At 43.7% G+C, this 25365-nt stretch overlaps 1 protein-coding gene across 1 annotated transcript in view; it reads right to left on the reverse strand.

Annotated features, from left to right (window-relative positions):
• The window catches only part of ANKRD44 (ankyrin repeat domain 44), a 1197127-nt gene that overhangs the window by 624154 nt on the left and 547608 nt on the right, over nt 1-25365 (reverse strand). The window contains exon 12 of the mRNA XM_088456231.1: nt 7270-7333. Coding sequence (XP_088312357.1) covers nt 7270-7333 — 64 coding nt within the window. The remainder of the gene's footprint in view (nt 1-7269; nt 7334-25365) is intronic.

The following is a 25365-nucleotide window of genomic DNA, read 5'->3' on the forward strand; positions in this document are numbered from 1 at the left end:
CACATATACAGTACCCGTTGAGCCCATACACTAACACACAATCACACCGGAACGCAGCACACCACACACACCCATCACCACCTACCACGACCCACCCGCACTCCCCTCCACCAGCCACCCCCCGTGCGACCAGCTGAACCCCCGGTGCCATCATCCCACACATCCACCACACTTCACTACCCCTACATCCCCACATTACCCCTTAACCCTTACACACCCAGATAACACCCAGTGGATACATGACTTCGCCCATATCGTCACAGCAACTCCCCAGACCATGTCCGATCACCCCCTGCTATTAACCTTTACCACCACGTCATTTAACCCCATCGCCTTTAACCCTTACACACCCAGGCTACACCCAGTGGTCACACGACATCGCCCATATCGCCACACTAACTTTCCCTATCATGTTCGATCACCCTCTGTTATTAACCATTGCAACCACGCTACACTCCGCTCCCCAGAGCGTCACCTCCCACAGACCTGCACACTCGTCATTAAGCCCGCCCACACACCTGTCATTACCCTTTTCCATCCGACAATATCCCATTGGCCTCCAACAACAGAACACCTCCAGATTGCCATCAACTCCTGACCACGCCCAGTGCACACACACCTCCCCCCCCATTGGCCAATTCCATACACACCCACCTCCACACCAACCTTTAAAACGCTGCTGCACCATGTAACAGTAACCTCCATGATTAAGGCACAGCCGAAATGCGTTGGAGACACACACCTACCATCACGTCCTGGAAACCTTCTTTCCAGCTGAAGAACCCCCCTGCCGTCCCAGCGACCGCTGATCACAAGGAGCCACCAGCACCTCCGGCGAGCGGCACCCCCGCCTTGTGACCGTGACATGCCCGGCTCACAGCCTCCCCGCCCCACATTGGGCGCCAACAGCCGCAGGAACCACGAGGAGCCGGCGTTCACTGCACACACACGACATCCCTCATCCGAACAACCTCACCCGGCCGTCCCACTGCACGACGTGGCACACACGCAGGTACCGGCCCGCATCCCAAAACACGGAGACGCCGGCCTGCCGCAGCCCACGCATCCAGCCAGGCTCCATCCACCATGCTGACCCACCCTGCCAGCACAAACAAAACCAATGGTGCCACCATCACGGGGCACAGCCGCACCAGTAGCTGCAGCACAACAAGAACGGCCATCTAACCTGCCGCTATATACCATCAGAGACTGCCGACCACCCCCCCCAAATCGCAACGCCTACACAGGCACAAATTTAATATGATTAATGATTAATTAGTTATTAATAATCTGATGTCAAATAAATTTGACCTTTAATTTTAAATCCAACTCCTGTTGTCCATGTGTTTATTTTAGATAAGTTTTTAGTTGTGTTAAGTCGGTAAGGTATAGTGCGCATATCAACCATAGGGAGTTTATTATCTGTATAGTGTGTACCCAGCATTAGTTTCTGTATTGAGTCACCACTCACAGGAGAGGTGGAGTTCTGAACTAAGTCCCGACATTTTTAACCTTAAATTAGGGATTTTCCCCAACTTTTCACCAGCTCAGGGGCTGCAAAGTAAATGGCACATTAAATCCTTTGAAAAGTTAATGTGAGTTAACTCGCGCAGCTAGTTGAATAGCAAAACAATTGCTCCCAGCCATACTGAATTACATGTACCCGCATTGACCCATGTTATCGCGGCTAATTGAATTACCCACAGGAGTTGCTAGACATAAAAGTATTATTTTTATTTTATTTTTAATTATTTTATGTTAATATTTGATGCCAAGTGTTATCACCTTTTATTTGAAGTGTACAAAAAATGGCCAGTTTTAAAATTTATGTTTTGTGTTTTCATTAATACTTCATGATTCTATGTACTCTTTATATATATCACACTGGAAAATGACATAATATAGATGTTTCCTTACAAATCTTTGCTGCAGTCGTGCCAAAAAGCCCCTCTCGGTGTGTCAGGTCCTGTGAGACTCTGCTAGCGCCTGGCATCTTTTTTGTGTCTTTTTTTGCTGAAAAATGCTTCTAAGTTTCAATGTGATTCAACTAGATCATACATGCTTACCCTGCCGGTTTTCATGGGAGGCTCCCGATATTTCGGGTAACCCCCCGCTGCCCTGGAAGGGTAGGCATTTCTCCCGCATTCTGCCCACTTCCTAGTGAAGTGGGCGGAATGGGGAGAATATCCACGGCAATCGCAAGCCCCCGTGTAGGGGGCGGGGCTTATTGATGTGATTCTACAGTAATCGCGTCATTTAGCCCTGCCCCCTATTTAAATTTCAGCCAATCGCAGCAATTTACCATGAAGGGGCGGTGCTTAATGTTGTGGCCCGTCAGGCCCCACCCCCATCACAGCCCACCTGTTTGTCCTCCCCAGGCTTCTCCCGGGGAGGACAAGAAAAAAGTCGGCAAGTATGACCTAGGTTGCACCAATAGACTGTGCTGATTCATTTGTTATGCAACACATAACACTGTTATGTATATATGTGTGTAATAGAGTTCCTGAATCTGTATAGGAAGTGCTACAATGTAGTGGTCACAGCATTTTTGATTCCAAGTTCTGTTGTGCTTCATATACAGACTCAGATGTACACAGATGTATACAAGTTTTGCATGTCAAATTAATCAGGACAGTCTGTGAGATCGCATTGTGACTTAGAAGCATTTTTGGCAAAAAAAGATGGCCAACATTAGAAGAGTTGCACATGCCCTAGCGATTCACTTACACCAGGCAAGTCACGCTGTGTGGCGTATTGAGGCTAGATTCATGAGGACATATCTATACATATGAGAATAATGAGCCACTGTTCCTTATCGTCATATGTATTAGGCCTGAGTGCCACAACCATTTGGCAGTTGAATACATATATATATATATATATATATATATATATTAGATACAAAATAAACCCTTATATTGCGCGTACACTGTTAAACCTCTGATTGGATAAACTTCTGTTATTTGAACCTTCTCTTCTGTCTTCATGCTGTATAAATATTAATCAAAATTGATTACAAGTACATAATTATGGATATATCTGTTATACACTGTAAATATGCAATTGTATTTATCACCATATGTTATATTTTTTTTAAGTATTTTTTAAAGTGTTTATCCCTGATGAAGTCTCATAGGTGGACGAAACGCGTAGGTTCATTGCTTTGAAAAACCTGCACCTACCACATAAGAAGTCCACCTAAGAGCTCACACCTGTAAAGGTGTAGGTGGCAGATAACAACATCTATCCTTCTGTACTGGGGCAGGTTTTCTAAAAGTTGTTTTATGCTATTTATGTATGTATTTATTTGTATTGTAAATTGTTTATATTTTTACCTCTGTTGATATACCAAGAATACAATTTTCAGGTATAAGAATTATGGGCTACCATAGGGCTTTTATTTTATGAACAATATCCAAAACATAAACTTATGGTGATTTGAAGACTAACTAGAGGGTTGTGTTTGACCAATAGCTAATATTGCAATAAATCCCCCTAAGTGGTGGAAATATCTTCTGTTCAATTAATACTCAAAGTTGTAGCGCACCAAAAGTACCCCTTCTCTTCCATTTCTATTTTTAGGTCCTCTACTAGCAGAGGTCCACCTAATTGGTGCAGCTGAACCAGTGTATGCATGATATAAGGGTTCATTTTGTATCTATTGTAATTTGCTAGTTACCCCCAATCGCAGCAAGACACAATGTTTAGAGATAGATCAAAAAGATCACACAAATGTAAATTCATATTTGCTGAGGATGAGAACTTAATCCTAATGGATGAAAATGAGGAGGAATATTATGGCTACTTAAATGCCATAGACAAATTGGCCACTAAAGAATTGAAAGGGTGGTATGACATTATTACTTTATAGAAATACTTAGAAGTGGGTAGAATCCCAAGGGGACTAAGAATATCAAAAACCCCTACATTTGGTAACGATACCTTTTTGTCCAATTGGAATAAAGTCCTGGATGAATGTTCAGCCAAACTGATTGGTTTACTGATATCTGAACATAAGAAGGAACTTGTGAAATTGGAGGAAGAACTTACCAAATTAGAAACAGCTTTGGCTAAATTTGAGGATAGTGAAGAGTTCAAAAAAGATGCCAGTGATCTGCGATATAAACTTGACAAGAGAACGACATTATTGTCCGTAAACAGAAAAAATTTATTAGAGACAAAAATGATTACACTAATGGTAAAATTTACAACTGGTCTAACTCAGAGTCTAGAAAGGAAGGTAATAATTTCCTAAATAAATATAGAAGAGATATGTATGAGGAGACTGCACCACGAAAAAATACCCATAACTCTAACCAATATTTATAACAGAGATCAGAATGGCAACAATTACCCTACAGGACTAGAAAAAAATCCTTTAACTCTTCCCCTCAATATGGAGGCCAGAGAGAGAGAATCCCTTCACATCAGAGGTTCCAGAGAGGCAGATTCCCGTCCAACCGGAATAGGTATGAGGTATTAAGGTCCCCCTCTCCTGGGGATTCTCACCATTTTTTAGGGGGGAGAAAATTGGGTATATTACCAGACTTCCAGAGAAGGGAAGAACTACATACCTGTCTGGATTCCCCTCAGGGCATAAAAATAATTTTCAAGTACGGAGAAGGGGTAAAAGAGGGGGCAGAAAGATCCCCCCCAAAAAAGAAGAGCCCTGTTCTATCCACAAGACAGTCTAAATCAGGAATCATCAACCTCTCAGAGAAGAACCTATCCTCCCCACAGGTCGCAATTTTAGATAAAGGTTTGAAGTTCGCTCCAGACCATCATGTCAATAAATTTAACTTGTTTATTGATCTCAATAAATACATGAGAACTTTAACCATCCAAAGACATTTTTTTAAAAACCCTACCCCCAAACTGGCATATGAACCAAAAAGGAAGCCATTGGTGAAAGAAGACTTTAGAAAAATAAAAATCCAATTTTATAAATATAATAACAACTTAAACCCAGTTGAAGTAAAAACAGTTAAATCACTAAGACATGATAATAGCCTGATAATAAAAAATGCAGATAAAGGAGGAGCGGTAGTTGTACAGAAAAGGGATTCATATTTACAGGAAGCATACAAATACTCGATGATATGTCTACATATAAAAAACTGACCTCTAATCCTACCCCTACATTCCAAGAGGAATTGTACCTATTGTTAAGCGAAGCCAAAAAACAGAATATAATTTGTAAAGAGGAATTTGAATACCTCTTTGTTAAGCATCCTATAACTCCCATGTTTTACCACCTTCCAAAGGTACATAAAAATAAAGATAATCCACCTGGAAGACCTATTATTGCAGCAATCGATTCATTAACTGCTAACTTATCCCACTTCATAGATATGAAGTTACAATCATATGTTAAAAAGCAGAGATCACATTTAAAGGACTCTACTACCCTACTTAAATTACTTAGGGATGTCAGTTGGTCCCAAGATTATCAATGGTTTACCATCGATGTTCAGACAATATACTCCTCCATCCCCCATAATAAGGGAATAGAGGCAGTACGTAATATACCAGAAAAGTCATCGACTGAAGTCATGTTCATCCTAAATAGTATACTATTCATACTAGAACATAACTTCTTCGAGTACGAGAACTTCGAGTTCCAGCAGCAGGGAACTGCGATGGGGACCAAATTTGCCCCATCGTATGCTAACCTGCTGATGGGGGAATGGGAGGATAAATTCATCTTTAATACAGAATTTGAAAAGAATATCATGTTATATAGGAGATATATAGATGACTTAATCTTTATTTGGAAGGGGGACAAACAAAGTATAGAAAAGTTTATTACGTGTATACATAGGAATGAGTTTAACTTAAAATTTACATATAAATGTCACAAAAACAGCATTGATTTTTTGGATTTAGTCCTGGAAAGTGATGACAGTAACAACATCAATTCTCACACATTATTCAAAGAAACAGATGCAAATAGCTATATCCCATCCACAAGTTGCCACCATCATGGATTAATAATGTTCCATATGCTCAGTTTCTAAGACTCGGGAAAAACTGTAGTTCTATGGAAGATTATGAGTCCCAATCCCTAATGATGAAGGAGCAGTTCACAGATAGGGGATATGATCCTACTAAAGTTGAGGAAGCAAGAGTAAAAGCAGCCCAAAGAGATAGAGATGAACTGCTTGATAGTAACAAAGTTGTATCTAAGAAATGGGATCAAAAACCATTCATTACCCAATTCAATAGAGAAAATTATGCTATCAAAAAAATCTTCAAGAGACATTGGTATTTATTGTTAAAAGACCCCATTTTAGGTCCTCACATTCCTGATAAGCCTAATATTGTGTTTAGGAAAGCAAAAAATCTAAAAAGCATTCTAGCCCCTAGCAAATTGAGATCCCTAGAGGAGGGCAAAAAAGGAGAAACTACTTCGAGTCAGTTTTTTCCTAAAAGGAATGGCTGCTTTCCATACAACCATTGTAATTGCTGCAGGTTGATGGAGAAGAAAACATTTGATTGGAAACAGGAGAATGGCTCCATCTATACCATTAATGAAGTGGTCACATGCAATACTTGTTTTGTAATATATAGAATCACATGCAAATGCAACCTAATGTATATAGGAAAAACTACTAGGAGCACTAAGATATGCATCCAGGAACATCTGAGAAATATTAAACATAATATAAAGACACATAGCCTACCTAGGCATTTTACAGAACACCATAGGTCGGATATTAATGATCTTTCGTTCACCATATTGGAACATATAAAACTCAACCCTAGAGGTGGAGGTAGAGAATTAGAACTCTCTAAAAGGGAATCCTTTTGGATATATACCCTCAACACTCTCTCTCCAAAAGGTCTAAATGAGGGGATCGACATTGTGTCTTTTTTATAGGTCTGTCTATCTTTAACTATATGTATATAGCCACGTAAGCTATTCTTTATATAAAGCACCTACGTATAATTATTTTTTTTTTCTAAACTATGTTATACAATATGTTAATGAAATTGTAAAAGATTGTAACTATGGAATTATGTAAAACAAGTGGTGATCACAAAGGCTTTATACACAAAAGAAGAAAAAAGAGAAAAAAAAAATACATCTTTACTGAAGGAAAGTGCTCCGACTAGAGAGCAGAAACCCTCTTATTTGTGCTGACATTGTAAATGGCCAATTGGAATGTGAAAACTGCATAAGAATATTTTTTTTTATATCTGTAACAATGAAAGATCCCAGGAGACAGAGTTTTTTGGAGATAGAAGTTCATGAGTTAGATAACTTACCCCCCTGCAGCTGCAGCATGAAGACATGTTCTTCCAAAAATATCGGATGCATTTATTTCGAAGCCTGGAAACACATACATAAATGTCTTTTTGAGCGTTCACAAAGGCATTGATTAATTAGCACCAAAATGATATGCCTGTCTATTTAAACACAAACATAATAGCACTATATATGAAGCTGAAGACAAACAAACTAGAAATTCTCAATTTAATTTCATGGTTGTATATGTGTAATATATGTACAGCTTTTAATTTTTTGTTTAATAAAGGATGTGACCTGGTTACAGATGCTAAATACTAGGGATGTGCCCCAGACCATTTTTGACGGATTTGGTTCTATTCGTCATCCGGCTTTCGTTTTGCCAACCTGCAGTGACTGGCTTTAAATTTGGATTTTTTTCCAAAAATTGACAAAAGCTAAAATCACATAAATTGGGCTTTTTTTATTCCTAGAGTATTATTAACCTCAATACCATTAATTTCCAGTAATTTACAGTCAATTTAGACCACCGCACAGTTTAAATTATAGTTTTCACCATTATTGGCCAAAGGTTGCAGTGAGCTAACTGGTTACCAAGCGACAGAGCAGCGGCACAGACACCACAGTTTAAAGCACATCTATGAAACATTGGCACACAGCAGTGACAAAAATGAAAGGTAGTGCAAGATGGAATGGTCTTTGGGCCCTCCCACCAACCCAGTGGGGTATGACCAGCAGAGTCACAGTACTTGTATAAACAGGTGGCTACGGCCCAAGGAGTCACAGTGCACAATCTTATTCACATTACACCACACATAGTGTCTCTTATTTATGTTATGACACACAGTAGTGCCCCTTTTACACAATGTCCACATTAGTGACCCTTATACACAAAGCCCACAGTAGTAATGCCCCTTATACAATGCTCACAGTAATAGTGCCCTGTACACAATGCCCTCAGTAGTAGTGCCCCCTATGCAGTGCCCCTCAGTAGTATGCCCCCATTAGTAGTGCCCCTAGTTGTATGCCCCCATTATTAGTGCCCCTAGTTGTATGCCCCCAGTAGTAGTAGTATGTCCCCAGTAGTATGCCCCCATTAGTAGTGCAACCAGTAGTATGCCTCCATTACAAGTGCCCCTAGTAGTATGCCTCCATTACAAGTCCCCCCAGTAGTTGTGCCCCTTGTAGTATGCCCCCATTAGAATAAGTGCCCCAGTAGTTATGCCCCTTGTAGTGTGCCCTAATAGTTATGCCCCTTGTAGTATGCCCCCAGTAGTTATGCCCCTTGTAGTATGCCCCCATTAGAATAAGTGCCCCCAGTAGTTATGCCCCTTGTAGTGTGCCCCCATTAGAATAAGTGCTCCCAGTAGTTGTGCCCCTTGTAGTATGCCCCCAGTAGTGCCGCCTTACACAGAAAAATAAAAACTTACCTGAATTCCCGCTCCTGCTGTGACCGCAGCCGTCCGCTCCTCTCTGCACTATGGGAGAGACGTCACTCGTGACGTCTCTCCCATCACCCGCAGCAGGGGGAGACTGCTCCCTCTGGGGACGCAGCAGCCAATGAGTCTGCCTGACTCTCATTGGCTGCTATAACAAACACACAGCTGCCACTGGCGGCTGTGTGTTTGTTTCTGTGTAGGGCAGAACGCTATCACTGCGTTCTGCTCTACATTAGTGGGGCCCTGACTTCGGATTCTCTTGCAAGAATCCGACATCAGGAGGCCGCCGTTCGGCCTCGAATGGGGATCCGAACAGCATTTGGGTGGACTCGGATCCCCAATGTTAGGAGCGGTTCGGATTCCACAGAATCTGAACCGCTCATCTCTACTAAATACTGGTTATAATAATAATAAAGTGATGAGAGTACCTGAAAGTGTTAACGCTTTCTGAATTACTGAGCTGTGACAGATGATCCACATTCATGACTTGCCTTACCTGTCATTTTGGTGTGCACACATTTTGAAATAAAAATGTGTTACAATAATAACCTACACCTTTTTATTTATACAGGGCTTCACAACAATTATAAAGGAATGTGAAGAATGTAAAAAAAATAGGTGACATACAGTGGATATGCTTTGTAAAGCATTTTGCAGTGTTCAGCTGGAAAACATACTGAAATGTCAAGTCATACTGCTTTTTTACCTAAATTTCGGGTCTGACCCAGAGGTTGGAACAGGGTTCCAATCCGGATCAGTCCCAGAACTTCCCCGGCGCCGACCCAGGATATTTCCGAGTAGGTGCCGTCCACACCAGAGCCGGGTCTGCAGTGACCCGGCTCTTCCAGCACTGAAGTGGACGCTTGGAGATGACGTAATCTCCAAGTGCCACTGAAGCTGGCCAATCCGCAGGCATGCAGCACGATCCGGGTCGTCATGACCTGGATCACGCCATTTACACCGCAGGGTTTCACGGGTCATTCCCCTGTTCCCTTTTACACCCAGAAGCAACCCGGGTTAACCCTGCAACCTGGGTTTTAACTCTGGTGTAAAAAGGGGTATCATACTATCATACTATTTGTTAAGCTGCATACACACACAACAATGTTAGTAACCAACGATTTTAGTGAACGATTTTCGTTCAGATTTGTCCTTGAAAAAGTGAACAAGAATCGTTCACTAAAATCGTTGGTTACTAAAATGAACGATTTTCAAAAACGATGAACGATTTTTTAATCCTGCATACAGTGAATGGAAATCGTTCATTCTGCACAACATGAACGATTTTCTGAACGAAAATCATTTGTTGGACAGTCAGAATCAGGCTTGCCTACACTCCCGATTTGGCCGGGAGCCGCTCCCGGCCCCCTGGAAAGGCAGGCAAGCCTCCCGGACGTTTGCGACCCTCCCGACCTCCCCCTTGAAAAAAACGGACACCCCCGCAGCGGGGGGCCCGGTGACGCGATTCGTGCAGAATCGCGTCATCGTGGCCCCGCCCCCTGCTTCACAATGCTGAAAATAGCAGCATTGTGAAGAGGGGGCGGAGTCACGATGATGCGATCGTGCGTCCCCGCCCCCGTCCGCGCTCCCAGTGTACCACCAAATGGCCGCCCCCACCCCCGGCTCCGCCTCCAATGGCCGGCCCCGCCCCTTGCTATTAGCCGACAATCAGCTCCCGGAAGGCTGGAGCTGATTGTCGGCAAGTATGGTCAGAATGGATGATGAACTACAATCATGAACGATCATCGTTCAGCTTAAACAGATGGATGATTTTACAAATGGTTTAATGATAATGATGTTGTTATAGTTAAATCATTCAAAAAATCATTATGTGTATGCACCTTTACAGGGTCAAAATGTAGGAATGCAGATATTTGTATTAGGGAGCATATGCAAACATTGTCATGATAAAGTGATATAAGGAAGAGTTTTCAAAAAATTAGCTACAGAAAAGGGAAAACTCCTCGGTGAATGTTTTTTGAGACAGAAGTTCAGGAAGTATTTGGAAATAAAAGGAAATAATGTAAAAATGGTGTGATATTTTTTTGGACTATATTGAGTAAGCCCAATAAATAACAGGTAGCCGTATAGATTTAACTTGATATCTGACAAGTTAAAACAGGGCCGGTGCTAGGGTGTTCGGCGCCCGTCTGCAAAATTTAAATTTGCGCCCTCCCACCAACTTTTCATTAAAGGGACAGCGCACTCCGTAGGTGTGTGTGGCAGAAAGTGGTGTGGTCTCAAAAGAAAGTGGCGTGGTCACATCTGTACATTTAAAGGATTTTTTTGGAATATGAGTCACAGGGCTCTCTAAGAATAAATCTGTGGAGGTAAGTTTGGGGTATCTGCAATGGAACTGTATGTACCACCAATGCATTTTGGCTCCTGACACCTTTTTCAAGGAAGTTACTGCTGTCCTGGTGATTGACTGTTCACATACTGCTTGGAGAGTTCCTATTGGATTAGGCCTAGGGGTTTGTGGGTGGGCGTGTCTACATGTAGTATCTACATGTCTGTGTGTAGTTACATGGATTTACAGGTGTTACAGAACTGTACTTTGAAGTTGGTGTATACATTTGGGGGACAACAGTGTTGGTAACATGTGGTGTTGATGTTGATCCATTTGGTATTATCCAGACTTGCTTAAATGTGTTGCAGTAAGGTTATTAAACTTGACCCTTTTTGTGCTGGGTGGTTTTTATTGCCATCTTGGAATGAGAGAGAGGTGTGTGGATATGCTGGGATTTCAGTTGGAGGCATTGAGTGGCATATGTTTAACTGCATATTGTCAGGCCCTGGTGTTGATTGTCCTTGGTTGCAGGTTCAGTGGCCGGGGGGCTACAGTGAGCTGGTGGTAAATGACAGGGAGGCAATATGTCTTCCTAATTGGCTACTCAGATGTTGATGAGACCTACTCTAAGGCACAGAGTCTAATCTACTTGATGGTATTCACCAGTGACCCCTCCAAGCGGGATATGGGTTTTGCTGCACCAAGTGAACAGGTCGTGGCCCCCAGAGTAGGTATCTGAGAGAAGCAAGAAGACAAAGAACAGAACTAGGGTCCTCATTCAGACCCGGTCGCAAGCGATGAGCGCTCGCAACCGGGTTGATGTTTAGGCCCTGCACACGCGCAGCAGCCGCACTGCACATGCGCAAGCCCCGGAGCGAGAGAGAAACTCTCTCGCTCCGGGGCTCACTACAAAAGGGTCGGCTGTCGATGTTGATCGACAGCTCGGCCTGTTTTGTAGGCGGGGCGGGGGGTGGTTTCACAAGCGGAGGCATTCCTGACGGAATGCTTGCCATTTTGTGGGCGGCTGCACTGACATCAGCAGTGATGTCAGTGGGAAGCTTCCTGCTCAATCAGAGCAGGAAGCTCCCTGGGGCTTGCGGCTGCCGAGACCCAACCTTAGGGTCTCATCGCAAGCACTGATGGTTGCGGTGGTCTTTACCATCACGACCATCAACCTGGTTGGTCGCTAAAGCTGTGGGTGGTAACCCACAGCTTAGCTAGCGACCAGGAGGCCGCACTTAAAAATGGAAGCGGCCGCCCTCATTCAGAATGAGCACTCGCTTCTTGCGAGCACCTCTGAATGAGGGCCAAGAACTGTAGGAACTGGTAATGGCAGAATAGAGAAGTGGTTGAGAAGTGATGGTGGAATGTACTAGAGGAATTACTCGAGAGTAGGAGTATCAGCTATGATGAAGCAGAAGCTGATTAGTGATGGGGACAACTCCAAAGATCCAGATACTGTTTCATCACTTGTAGCTGTACTGGGAATCCAGATGCTGAATAGCAATGGGTAAAAGCTCCGGTAATCCTGACACTGTATAGCAAAAGATAGGTAACTGGGTATCCAGATCCTTAATAGTGATGGGTAACAGCTTTGGTGATCCTGATGCTGTATAGCAAGGATAGATGAACTAGGTATCCAGACGCTGAATGGCCATGAATAACACAAGGAATGATTTCTTAATAGAGAACACTGGAGTATACCATGGAGCCTAGGATGCAGTCTTAGCGAATAATCACCAGAGAAGCAAAGTTGCACAGGCAATTTCTTGCGCCCTGAAGCCAGACTTAAATACCTTTAGGTAGCTGGTCATAGGATGCACGGATCAGCTGAGTGACTGCAAGACTACCATTGGAGGGAGCCAGATCAGGTGACAGACTAACATGGCTGCGCCCATGAACGTGATCGCGACACAGATACACAGTATGGAAGTTCTAGTAGACCCTGGGGAAAATACTCAGTCCACTACTCACGCCAGTACTGATGCCAGTACATACAGTAGGTGATGTCAGTGTGGCCACCCACAAAACGCCAAGCGGGTTGTCAGGAACGCCTCTGTTTGTGTAGCCACCCCCCGCCCCGCCTACAAAACGGGTGGAGCTGTCAATCAGCATCGACAGCTTGCCCTTTTGTAGTGAGCTCCGGAGCGAGAGAGTTTATCTCTCGCTCCGGGGCTTGCGCACGCGCAGTGCGGCCACTGTGCGTGCGCAGGGTCTAACCATCGACCTGGTTACGAGCGCTCGGCGCTTGCAACCGGGTCTGAATGAGGTCCAATGACCTTTGTGTAAATGATTCTTGTTAGGAATTTTTAGCCTATTATACATGGTTTTTTAAAATACTTTTTTTATTTGTTTACATAAAAAATAAAAAAAAACCTGTATATTGTATGGATATTAAAAATTGTACACACCGCTAAACAATTCTAAGCTTTCTTAAAAAAAAATAAGAAAACTAACTACTACATATGTAACATTAAAAATAGTCATATTATTGGCAAACTTTAATTTTCAGAACCTTATTTTTAAAGACCCCTTCTTATTGGGGTCTGCACCATATGTCTAATATACTATTTTTGATCCCATTATTGAGAAATCATCCACCCACCTATCCCTTAGCCACTTCAATCATCAATTGATTTCCAATGTTTTTTGCAATGAGTTCCTGTATGCACAGTCTTTATTTGTAATTTTTTGGCAGATATGGCTATGGAGAAAAATAGAGAATTCTGGGCTGGCTGTGTGTTTTTGGAGAGAGAAAGCAAAAGACTACTCCAACAAGATGAAGAAGAATAGCACCCTCCAGGAATTGGCTGATTACAGCAAATCTCATCGTAGTGCTGCCACCATCAAAAGGGTCTGAAAAAAAAATCTGAATTTGAGGACTGTATTCTTCAAAGAACACAAAAAATTCAAAGATTCAATGTCATCTGCAGCTGGGGTAGATGACATCTACCAACCCACACTCTAGTACTATGACCTTTTAAAAATTACCTTGGACCAGGACTCTCAGCACCCATCACGGAGTTCTTTGGATCCTCATCTTGGAGAAGAGGTGGCCGATTTTGGGAAAATGTCAAGCATAGATTTGATAAATGGAGACGCAGTGCAAACACACCATGCAAAATGTTCTATAATCCATAATAAAGTAACAATTTTGGTCACTATAGTTTATTTTATGCAGTGCTCCTGCCATGGCACTTCCCCACTCCATTAAAATAGGTCAGGTATTCCTCCCTGACCTGTTTTGCGCATGCAGAGGCTGTTTGTAAAACCCCTGATGCTGCCACAGAAGACCACCAATCCATGTCCTCTGGGTGGTCTTGGTCATCTGGTATAGCTGGGTTGTTGTCCTTTGTCAGATGGTATTCTGCCTAAGAAAATGATGTTCACATGCAGGTTGATGGCTGTGTGGAAGATACAGAAGCGATTGCTAAGGATGCCAAATGCATTCTCCACAATATGGCGTGCCCTGGAAAGTCTGTCATTGTAGATAAACTTCTCCTTGGTCAGTCCCCTTTGCTTCATAATGTGCTCATCTATTGCGAAGGCCTTATCAGCCACAAACACAAAATTCCACAACCAAAGGTAAATTGAGGGTTTTGGCTGTTTCAAGGACCCACCATCAGAAGCACGGCCATTCTTGCCAATGTCCACAAATAGAAATTTGTAGTTGGCATTGACCACAGCCATGAGAACAATGCTAAAGAATCCATTGCAGTTGTAGTAATGGAATTTGTTGTTGGCAGGTGGGGTTATGCATGCATGCTTGCCATCTATGGCTCCCCCGCAGTTAGGGAAGTTCCACTGTCATTCAAATTCCTCAGCAATGCTTTTCTATTCCTCCATGGTTAGAGCGACCTTGAAATAAAACCAAAATGTAAATACATGAACTTTATCTATAACTTTGTTATTTTACAGACTTCAACCCCTGACCTGGACATGGATGTCACCCCAGAAGTAAGCGGCATTGCTGAAATTGAAGGGGAAAGTTCCTCCCAAGCCCCACAACAACCTACCAAGAAACAGTGCAGAATTCCGACAAAAGTACAAGCACAAGGAAGTAGTGCTACTGTGCAATTTATTGAAAAAGCAGAGAAAGTGCTTCAAAACCCCCATGATCAATACATTTTGGGGTCACATTTAGGGAGTAGAATGCACCACATGGCTCCTGACCAACAGCTCCAATTTGAATAGCTCACTTGCGAGCTGGATATATGAGGCAAAAAGTGTGCAACTTACACCACGCATCATAATATGTGAGTGACAACCATATCCCATTGGCCCAACTCCTAGAATGATGGTTCCTACCCCATCATTCCCTTTTCCACCACCCACCTATCTGTCTATGGGTTCTAGCTGCATATATACCACATTAATGGAGAGGGAGGGAGAGGGAGGGAGAGGGAGGGGGAGGGAGAGGGAGAGACCCCAATTATCAACAAGTTTTATCATTCCCAATAACTTTGGTGCTCCTGCCGCTCATTTGACTAGGTCAATAAACATGTGCCATAAGGGCAGATTGTAGCACCATATATTATAGCCACCCAAGTTATTGGGAATGCTAAAACTTGATAATTTTTGTTATTACTTATAAGGTTATTTATATTAAGATCTATGCACATACTGTTTTGTTTTACTTGTGCAAATTTGAGTACTTTGAATATTTTACTAGGCCCATATTTTATTGTTGAAAAAGTTTTATATGTTTTAAACAATATGAGGTTATGCAATATTTGCATATTGTTAATGATATAATTATTTAAATGCTGTTTTGCACTGTATAATGTTTGAAAATAAGAACAAATTCATGCTTCTTGTTACATGGTGCACAGTTTATAATTTTAATAAAAAAAAAAAATTACATGAAATAAAGAGGGCAGTTTTTTCTTACCTTAAAGTACTGCTGCTTCAGGACAGTAATGATGGCTTTGCGTGTCTCTGGGATGATGAGGCCCAAAGCTTGATGGAAGATGAGGGAGCCAAACTTCAGATTAGCAAGGGATCTTCCAGTAGCTAGAAATCGCAGGGAAGCCACCAGCCTCTCCTCAGCAGAAATTGTTCTCCGCAGATTGGTATTCTGCCTCTGGATGCAGGGAGTCACCAGAAACAGGAACTTCTGGAAGGTGGCATCATCCTTGCACAGGAAATTGCGGTAGTAATCTGAATTGTTCCCCTGAATCTCCATAAGCAGTGGCATGTGAGAGGCAGTCTCCCTCTGCAGCAGCCGCTCCTTTGTCCAGCATGATCTCAGGCTTCTCTTATTCTGGGCCCTCTCCCTATCAGCTAACACCACAGCCACAGCATATGATGCCCTCACTCGATAGCGAAAATGATCCATCACAAGAGAATATAGTATAGACACACTTTGTTAAGCCAGGCAAAACAAGGCAGAGCAGTAAACAAATGTACAATGTTCAGCAGGTATACACCAAGCATTACTAATCACAGAGCAGAACTGCATATAGCTTAAATGGTGTTTGCTTTATATACCCTATAGAAAATACATACTTATTTAAATTTGGTCAGAAATCTTTGAAATGGTGGCCAGGTGTTTAGAAAGCAAACAATAAATTATTGCCAACTTAACATTTTGGAAGTCCCGAATGACACACGATATATCGTTTGGTAGATTGCACTAGATCATTTGTACAGGAGTTCAATTGAAAGGTAAACGACCATCAGATCGTTTGCAAGTCATCTAGTGTGTACGCACCTTAACTCTCTCTTTAACTCACTCTCCAGTTTTGTGTTGGTTTGTCTATAGCTATAATGTTTAGGCCTGTGAGGTTGAGTTGGTGTGTATCCTTGAAGTTTTGACAAGCTTTTGTTTTCATATCCATTTTTAATGTTCATACATCCTCAATTTGAATGGTCTAATTGTTCTCCCTATGCTCCAGACTACAGAGGCATCTGAGTCATACCGACTATACCTTTGGATTCATAGGAGATTTCTGACTTGGTGGAGAATTCCTTTCCTACTATGGTTGATGTGAATTGTCTATTGTTTTTGTACTCCTTTTGTTCAGTGTTCTATGTGCCAGGCATTTCCCATATTGATGGAAACCTAAGAGTACTGTGGTCATGGCCTGTGTATTTTTCATGGCGTTGATGTGGTTTCTGACTAGTTTTTTTTTTTATATTTTTTTTAGGTCTGGTGCTTTCTTGTAGACTACATCTGGTTTGTCCTTAAGTATCTTCTTGAGGTCATCATCTTGTAGCAGATATTCCAGTATCTGTTTAAAATCTTTCTGATGTCTGGTGCTGCTATGTTGCATTGTTATGAAGTATACATTGTCCTGTTTGGTGTGGTCAGTTGAGGGTTTTGGAGTTAGTAGTGAATTTCTATCAGTGTGTACTATGGTCCTGATTCAGAGCCGGACGCTCTTTCAAAGCGCTCGCTCTGAATCAGGGCGGCTTTTTTTTTTTTTTTTTCAGAGCCGGCCTCCTGGCCACTCGCTAAGCTGTGACCACCCACAGCTTTTGCTAGCGCCCAGGTGATGGTCATGATGGTCGTGACCTTCGGGGCTTGCGACGAGACCCTTGTGGTATGGTCTCGTTCCCGCAAGCCCCAGTGAGCTTCCGGTTCTAAATAGAGCCGGAAGCTCACCACTGACATCACTGGTGATGTCAGTGGTGCCTCCCACAAATGGCAGGCATTCCTTCGGGAACATCTCCGTTTGTGTAGCCACCCCCACTGCCCACCTCCAAAATGGGGTGAGCTGTCAATCACAATCAACAGCCGCCCCTTTTTGCTGCAAGACCCGCATTGACGGAGCGTGTGTCGCTGGCCGGGTACCGCGCATGCGCAGGCTGGAAGTGGCGCTTGCGCAGGGAGAAAACAATGATCTGCTTACGAGCGCATAGTGCATGCGAGCGGGTCCTTAAATGTTTGTTCTACACGGTCTTTGTTTCTTAGTGTTTTGCCTTGTTGGATGTAGTTTTCTACTTTAGTGCATTTTCTCCTGATGCATTTGAATTGGTTGTCTGGGATGTTGGATAACCAGTTGTGACTCCCATTTGTGGCTACTATGTAGCGGTTTACTTGGGTGGGTGGTGAATTGTAGGTTATTGTTGTTTTCCATGTGGGTTATGAATTGTTTGAAGGTCTCATGTATGCCTTTCCAGAAGAATATGATTTCATCTATATATATCCGCCATAGGACAAGGTTCTCACCAAAACCATGCCCATGCCAGATGTACTCCTCCCACTTACAGTATAAACATTTTGGCATGGCTTGATGCAAACATCATTACCATGTTGGTCTCTTTGATCTGCAGGTAGAAAGTGTCATCAAACCATGCATAGTTGTTTCATATAGTTAAGTCCATTGCTTGTATTATGAAGTCTGTTTGTATGGGTTCCAGGTCAGTGTTCTTGGTTAAAAAATGTTTAGTGCTATCCAAACCTTGTTGGTGATCTATCATTGTTTATAAGTGACTATAATCCAGTAATCTTCATGCCATGTTATGTTCTGTAGAGTTTGTAGTATACCTTGTAGTGTCTTTTATGTATGATGATTTTTGTTTGACTGTTTCTTGTATGAATGAGTCAATGTATTTAGATATATTAGCAGTCAGTGAGTCCATACAGATGTGTCCACATACTGTACACCTTCCCTAAAATTTAGCCATATGGCCCAGTTTGGCATGCCATGGACTTTGTGACTTAGCCATGCCTTGTGATTTTTCTTAAAATTTGCTACTTTCTACAAATTCTTTTGCAGTAAAAAAAAATTGGAATTTATTAAATTGCTACTCGTGGTGGAGCGTCTTAGCCATGGTAAGCATAAAGTGCCTTATGAAGCAAAAAAGAAAAGGTGTATGAGGACACATCTGTACCTATATGATGGATTTCCTGGTGGGTGTAGTGGATCTTTGTGGATCTTGGGTAAGTGATAGAAAACCAGTATTACAGGGTCTTGAGTTGTTGATAAGATTGTATTTCTGTTGTGTCAGTATACCTGTGTCCTTTCCATGTTTGAGTAACATTTGTAGTTCATGCAGGCCCGGCGACAGGGGGGGACTACGGGTACACCTGTACCAGGCCCCGAGGCCCAAATGGGCTCAAAGCGGGGTTGCGGACAGCAGACTCAGTGCTCCAGCCGTGGCCGCCAGTACCCATATATCCGCCGCCCAACTCTTTTGTAGTCTGGCCTGGGCAGTGCTGGGCTTGACTTGCGTGTAGCTCAGACATGTCCCCGGCCGTACATGACCTTTTCAGTATGCAATGCTATACATCACACCTATGACATCATGCCGCTGCGTTGCATACTGAAAAGGTCATGTCTGTCCTCAGACATCATCCCGCTGTCAGGCATGGAAGTGGAGATCCCGTTCAGAGTGGACTTGGGTTGGGTGTGGAGGAAGGGGCTGGGGGTAGCAGCTCTTGAAGGCGAGGGGGTTTGGGGCTGGGTGCAGAGGAAGGGGCTGGGGGCAGCAGAAGGTGAGGGGGTTTGGGACTGAGGGCTGGGGAAGGTGAAGGGGGCTATGAGCTGGGAAAGGTGAAGGATGCTGAGGGCTGGGGAAGGTGAAGGGGGCTGAGGGCTGGTGAAGGGGGCTGAGGAAAGTGATGGTGGTCTGAGGATGGTGATGAGGATCTGAGGGTGTGGAAGGTGATATGGGACTTTTGGGATGAGCATGGTGATGAGGGTTTGAGGCTGAGGAAGGTTATGAGGGGCTGAGGACTAAGGATGGCTGGCTACAGACATTATCTCTTCTACCCCGAGGCATCTACAGCACTGTGATCAAGACCTGACTGTGTCATCAGTGACAGTGTGGTAAGTAAGTGTATTTTTACTTTATTTAAAGGCTTGCATATCATTATCATTCACATATCACACATGCAGGGGAGTTATGTGTGGGTGCGAGATCGGGGCTGGTGGTGAGAAGGTGGGACCCCCGAGACATCAGTGTACCGGGCCCTGAGATCTCTGTTGCCGGCCCTGAGTTCATGGTAAAATTGTTGTTGGAATGCTAGTGGGAAATCTGTAAGTATTTTGGTGTTCTAGTATTCTCTGTGATTCTCTTATATATTCTTCTTTGTTTAGGAACCCTTTGTCTGCTTTTTTTATTAGGTTTTGGGGATCTCCAATTGTTTGAGTGCTGTCTTTTCTTTCCAAGTAATGCAGAATAGAGCACTTAAAGGATCCCTTGCATCAGAGGTAGATCCCACTGGTTACACAGTAGCCAGTAGGGGCATGTACAACTAAGGCCACAGAACGAAGTATGTATGAATGGTACTTCCTAAAGAAGTAACCTACACCCAACAGCTGTGCTCTCACATGTACCAGCAACAAACACCCTCTGTTTTGGACACACATGGCCGCCCCAGCAGCCCAGACCTGCAGTCAGGGACGAGGTCCTCAGCCAAAAGCTGAGCCCACAAACCCAAGGACAAGTTGCACAAAGATGGGACCCAGAGTCTTTTTTAGGTGCCTGAATACACCAACTTACCTCCACTCCCATACGGGAGGATCAACAGTACACCTCAGCAATAGGTGTACTTAGATCAAGAATGTGGGATGATGCACTTATAGGACTCCTCCCACAGGGGGTAGAGGCCACAGATGAGATAGTAGCCAAGGAGGGGGATGTACAATGAAAGACAGAGGACCAGGTATGTATGGATGGTACTTCCTAAACAAGTAACCTATACCAAACCATATTATCATATATCACACCTTCTCCTATCCCGCCCACGATTGCCCATAAGGTACGTGTCACTGGACTATATCTGACCTCCACAGATTTAGTCTCAAAGAGCACTGTGACTTTCATATATTCCAATATAATCCTTTAAACATACAGTATAGTTGGTGCTATGTCATTCCTTACCACACCATGCTCCCTAAGGAAATACATATTCATTTGGCCACATATACATCACCAAAAGTATTTATTCTCAGACATTCACAAATAACATAAAAGACTTGCAGAAACTAACTGAATTGAAGGATTTTGAAGGAGAGCCTCATCGTTCCTTAATCACTGAAGACAAATTATAAAAAGAATATACTGTACAGTATAGAGGGCTTTATTTACAGTTAAGAGAAAATCAGTCTGGAGGGTACAAATTTGCACCTGGACAAACATTTTTCTCCATGCAGGGACAATACTGGCTGATTCAGTAAGTAGCACAGAAATACTGGGAAACTTAATTTTCACATTGTGATTTAGAGTTGAGCTAGTGCTCACCCTCTTTCAACTCTAAGGGCTCTATTTACTACAATCCGCATTGGTAATGCAGATTGTAGTGTGATATTACCGACTGAATTCGCATTGCAAATTCAGGCAATATCACAGGGATTTACTACAAATCCCTTGCAGGGACAGAGCTTGCGATTCCCCTTCGGAGCCTTATCACGGTATTTTTGCAAAAAATACAGTGATTAAGTGCCCGCGCATGTGCCGACCGGTCGCTGCTGCTACCCCCCACCGGCACTAAGCCCCGGTGCTAAGCCCCACCCCCAGGATCGTGGACCCCCACTCCCCCCCCTCCCCCCCCCGCGACCACCCTCTCCCTTAATTACACTTACCTGCATGCTCCAGGCCTCCGGTGATGTTCTCCATTCCTCCGGTCAGGTGATCTCCCATACTGCACTGGGGCCCGATCACCTGATGACCGGGCCGCAGTGCGCTGTGGGAGTCCAGCTGACCGGAGGGGAGACATCACCAGAGGCCCGATCACCGGTCCCTGGAGTTACGTAAGTAATTTTTTTTTTTACTATTTTTTTTTTCTTGCTTTTACAGTAATCAGCTTGCGTTCTGTTTAGACCACACAGCTGATTACTGGGACCGACTCCCGGCTCTGCTCTCCCCGTTAGAGCAGGGCAGGAGGCCGGTAACCGGGGGAGACCTGGATATTATCACAGGGCTTTCCCCGATATTTTTTTCACATTTTATTTTTAGTAACGATGGTCGGATCACATTTCCCATTACAGTTATGGGAAATGTGATCTGCTTTACTAAAAATAAGTGATACTTAGGGGTTGGAGTAGAATTTTACAAATTCTACTCCAATTGCCCTATAGTAACTATAGGTGATACTAAAATAATGTGAAAAGGGTGTGAAAACACCCTTTTTCACTTTATTTTAGTAAAAATAATGTTGATAAATAGAGCCCTAAGGGGTAAATATTGAATTAGGTGCAGGGTTTTATTGCGCGGGGAAAAGCTCTGGGTTTCACACCCAGAGCTATTCAATTATTTAGCATTTTGGTAAAGGGTAACTTGTAGTAACTCATAGATTCCACATAAAATGCTGAAATCTATGGGTTTCACCACACGTGAAACCCCAGAGGCTATATTTAATACAGATTTTTCCTCGCAGCTTCTGAGGCTATGAGGAAAAATCAGTATTATGTGCAGGTGTGCAGAACCTAATTGAATAGGTTCGGGCTATCAATTATCAATTGCATATGCCCCTAAATCTGTCCACATACACGCTCCTCACACTGCTCCTGCTACAGTATCATATGGTAATATTGGCGTGTTTACAATCCACATAGCTAAAGTTTATTTGTAAGGGGAAAGAGAATTCTACAATTATACTGTAGAAATACTCTGCCACTCTGTTGATGGTTTACATCTCTTAGAAATAATTGTACTGTGACTCTTTATTATACCATTTTTTTTACTTTGTGAGAACATACAGTAAGTGGGGTTTACAATAGGAATTGCCAATTGGTGATCTTCTATCGATCTTTTCAATTGGCATCTCTATTTACTACAGAGAACAATCAACAAAATATTGATCTTCTCTGGGGTCGATATAATTTTTGCACATGTGCAGTTGGAGTCAAGTGCAGTTAGAAAAAGGAGACGACAGGGAACAGGTAAATAGATCCCCGACCTCCTGGATTGATCCAGTTTTTTTTTTTTAATGATAATAACAAAAATATATAATTGTGATATATCAGAAATGAAGAGAGATCTTTCTGAAGGATCAAGTATCCCTATTGTAGTTTACAATAAGATAAAAGCAACTTTAATACAGGGCACCGCATATAAGATTGAGGATCGGTGGGTAGAGATTTATCAAATCTTGGAGAGAGATAAAGTACCAACCAATCAGCTTCTGTAATTTTTCTAGCAGAGCCTGTAAAATGACAGGAGGCTTGTTCTTTCTCCACTTTATCTCTCTCCAAGATTTGATAAATCTTCCCCATGGTACTGTAACTCTAGAAACTGCTAAGAGAAACTGCTAATATATAGCTATATATTAGTTATATATAGACCATAAGAATTGGATAGATTGTTAATATATCCATGAAATGTGAAAAAAAATGAGGAGATAATTATGGGAGATATCAATATGACTGGCAGTTGCAGAACTCCCAGGGAGACAAGGGAGTCATTCGCTGCCGGGCTCCAGCCCTTAAGGGGGCACCTGGCTCCATTGTCCCCTGGGCCATTCCGGGCACTGCTATGGAGATGGATCGCCGCTGATCGGCACTCCACCTCCAGCGGCGTCAATACGGGGGGTGCGGTCGCACCCCCTATTTGCCGGGCGCCCGCTGAGTGCGTTACCAGCGGACGCCGGGCTCCTTCTTCCCCCCCCCCCGGCGGTAGCCGGAGGTACGGAGCTCACTCCTGAGCTCTGCTTCCGGGTCCCGCAAGGCACTATGGGAGTGACGTCATGACGTCACTCCCATAGGTCTGAGGAGCGGGCGCCGGGGACAGACGGCAGCAGCACTATAGCGGGGTTTCAGGTAAGTATTTTTTTTTTGTTTCGTATGTGTGTGCGCTCGCGGTGGGGGCTTACTACAGGGGGCCATTACTGGGGGCTTACTACAGGGGGCCATTACTGGGGGCTTACTACAGGGGGCATTACGGGGGCTTACTACAGGGGGCATTACGGGGGCTTACTACAGGGGGCATTACTGGGGACTTTCTACAGGGGTCATTACTGGGGCTTACTACAGGGGGCCATTACTGGGGGCTTACTACAGGGGGCATTATGGGGTCTTACTACAGGGGGCTTTACGGGGGCTTACTACAGGGGGCCTTACGGGGGCTTACTACAGGGGGCATTACTGGGGACTTTCTACAGGGGGCATTACTGGGGACTTTCTACAGGGGGCATTACTGGGGACTTTCTACAGGGGGCCATTACTGGGGGCTTACTACAGGGGGCCATTACTGGGGGCTTACTACAGGGGGCATTACTGGGGGCTTACTACAGGGGGCCATTACAGGGGCTTACTACAGGGGGCTTTATGGGGTCTTACTACAGGGGGCTTTACGGGGGCTTACTACAGGGGGCTTTACGGGGGCTTACTACAGGGGGCATTACTGGGGACTTTCTACAGGGGGCATTACTGGGGACTTTCTACAGGGGGCATTACTGGGGACTTTCTACAGGGGGCACTACAGGGGGCTTTCTACAGGGGACACTACAGGGGGCTTACTACTGGGAGCACTACAGGGGCCCTTACTACTAGGGCACTGCAAAGGGGGACCACTACTGGAAGTACTGCATAGGGGGACCATTACTGGGGGGCACTACATAGGCGGCACTACATAGGCGGCACTCTACAGATGGCACTGCACAGGGGGACCACTACTGGGGGAACTGCATAGGGGGACTGCAGCTGGGGCTGGCATAGGTGCTGGGGGGTGGTACATTTTAATTTGGGGGGGCACCAACATTTATCTTGCCTCCGGGCACCTGGGATGAAGTTATGCCACTGATGACTGGTGTGAACTGGAATATGCTAATTGTTAAATAAACCAGAAGAAACAGCCTGCTGGGATGTTTGAATGGAGTATATCTTAAGAAATTAGTTAGAGAACCAATAGGCAAGGAAGTTTTAGATTAAGTTCTCACAAATGGAAAAGTAGTATCAAATGTGTCTGTAAGACATTACTTGGGGGCCTAGGGGTAAATTTACTAAGATTCGGGTTTGGTCGAGATTGCAATCTCGGGTGAGTTTAGGCATTTTTTTCAACTCGCAAATTTGCTAAGAAACTCGGGTGAGTTTGGGAGAGATTTCTCTCTTTTCACTCTAAAACTCTCCTGACACCCCAGGCTTAGTCTGAAGTGCGTGGCTTTTCCCCGCACCCCTTGGCTTGGCAATAGTATTTTAAATAGTAATAAACTATTGTTTTTTTACCATGGAATTACAGGTGCCAGTATGCCTACCCTTTAGCACTTGTAGAACTACAAGTGCCAGCAGGCGGCAGGCACTCATACCCCCACTGTAAAAAAAATTTTTAAGAAACCACAACACACATACACACTGTAGAAAGTGAAACATTATTACGTACACCTACCTCACTCACACATACTTACCTGCTGCCCGTCGCTCGGTCCGCTTCTCCAAGTAGAATCCACTGGGAGGACCTGAAAAAACAATCAATACTCATCTCCTTCTTGGCGCCAGTCT

The sequence above is a fragment of the Taudactylus pleione genome, unplaced genomic scaffold (genome assembly GCF_031769625.1).
Source record: "Taudactylus pleione unplaced genomic scaffold, aTauple2 ptg000690l, whole genome shotgun sequence".
NCBI classification, from domain to species: Eukaryota; Metazoa; Chordata; class Amphibia; order Anura; family Myobatrachidae; genus Taudactylus; species Taudactylus pleione.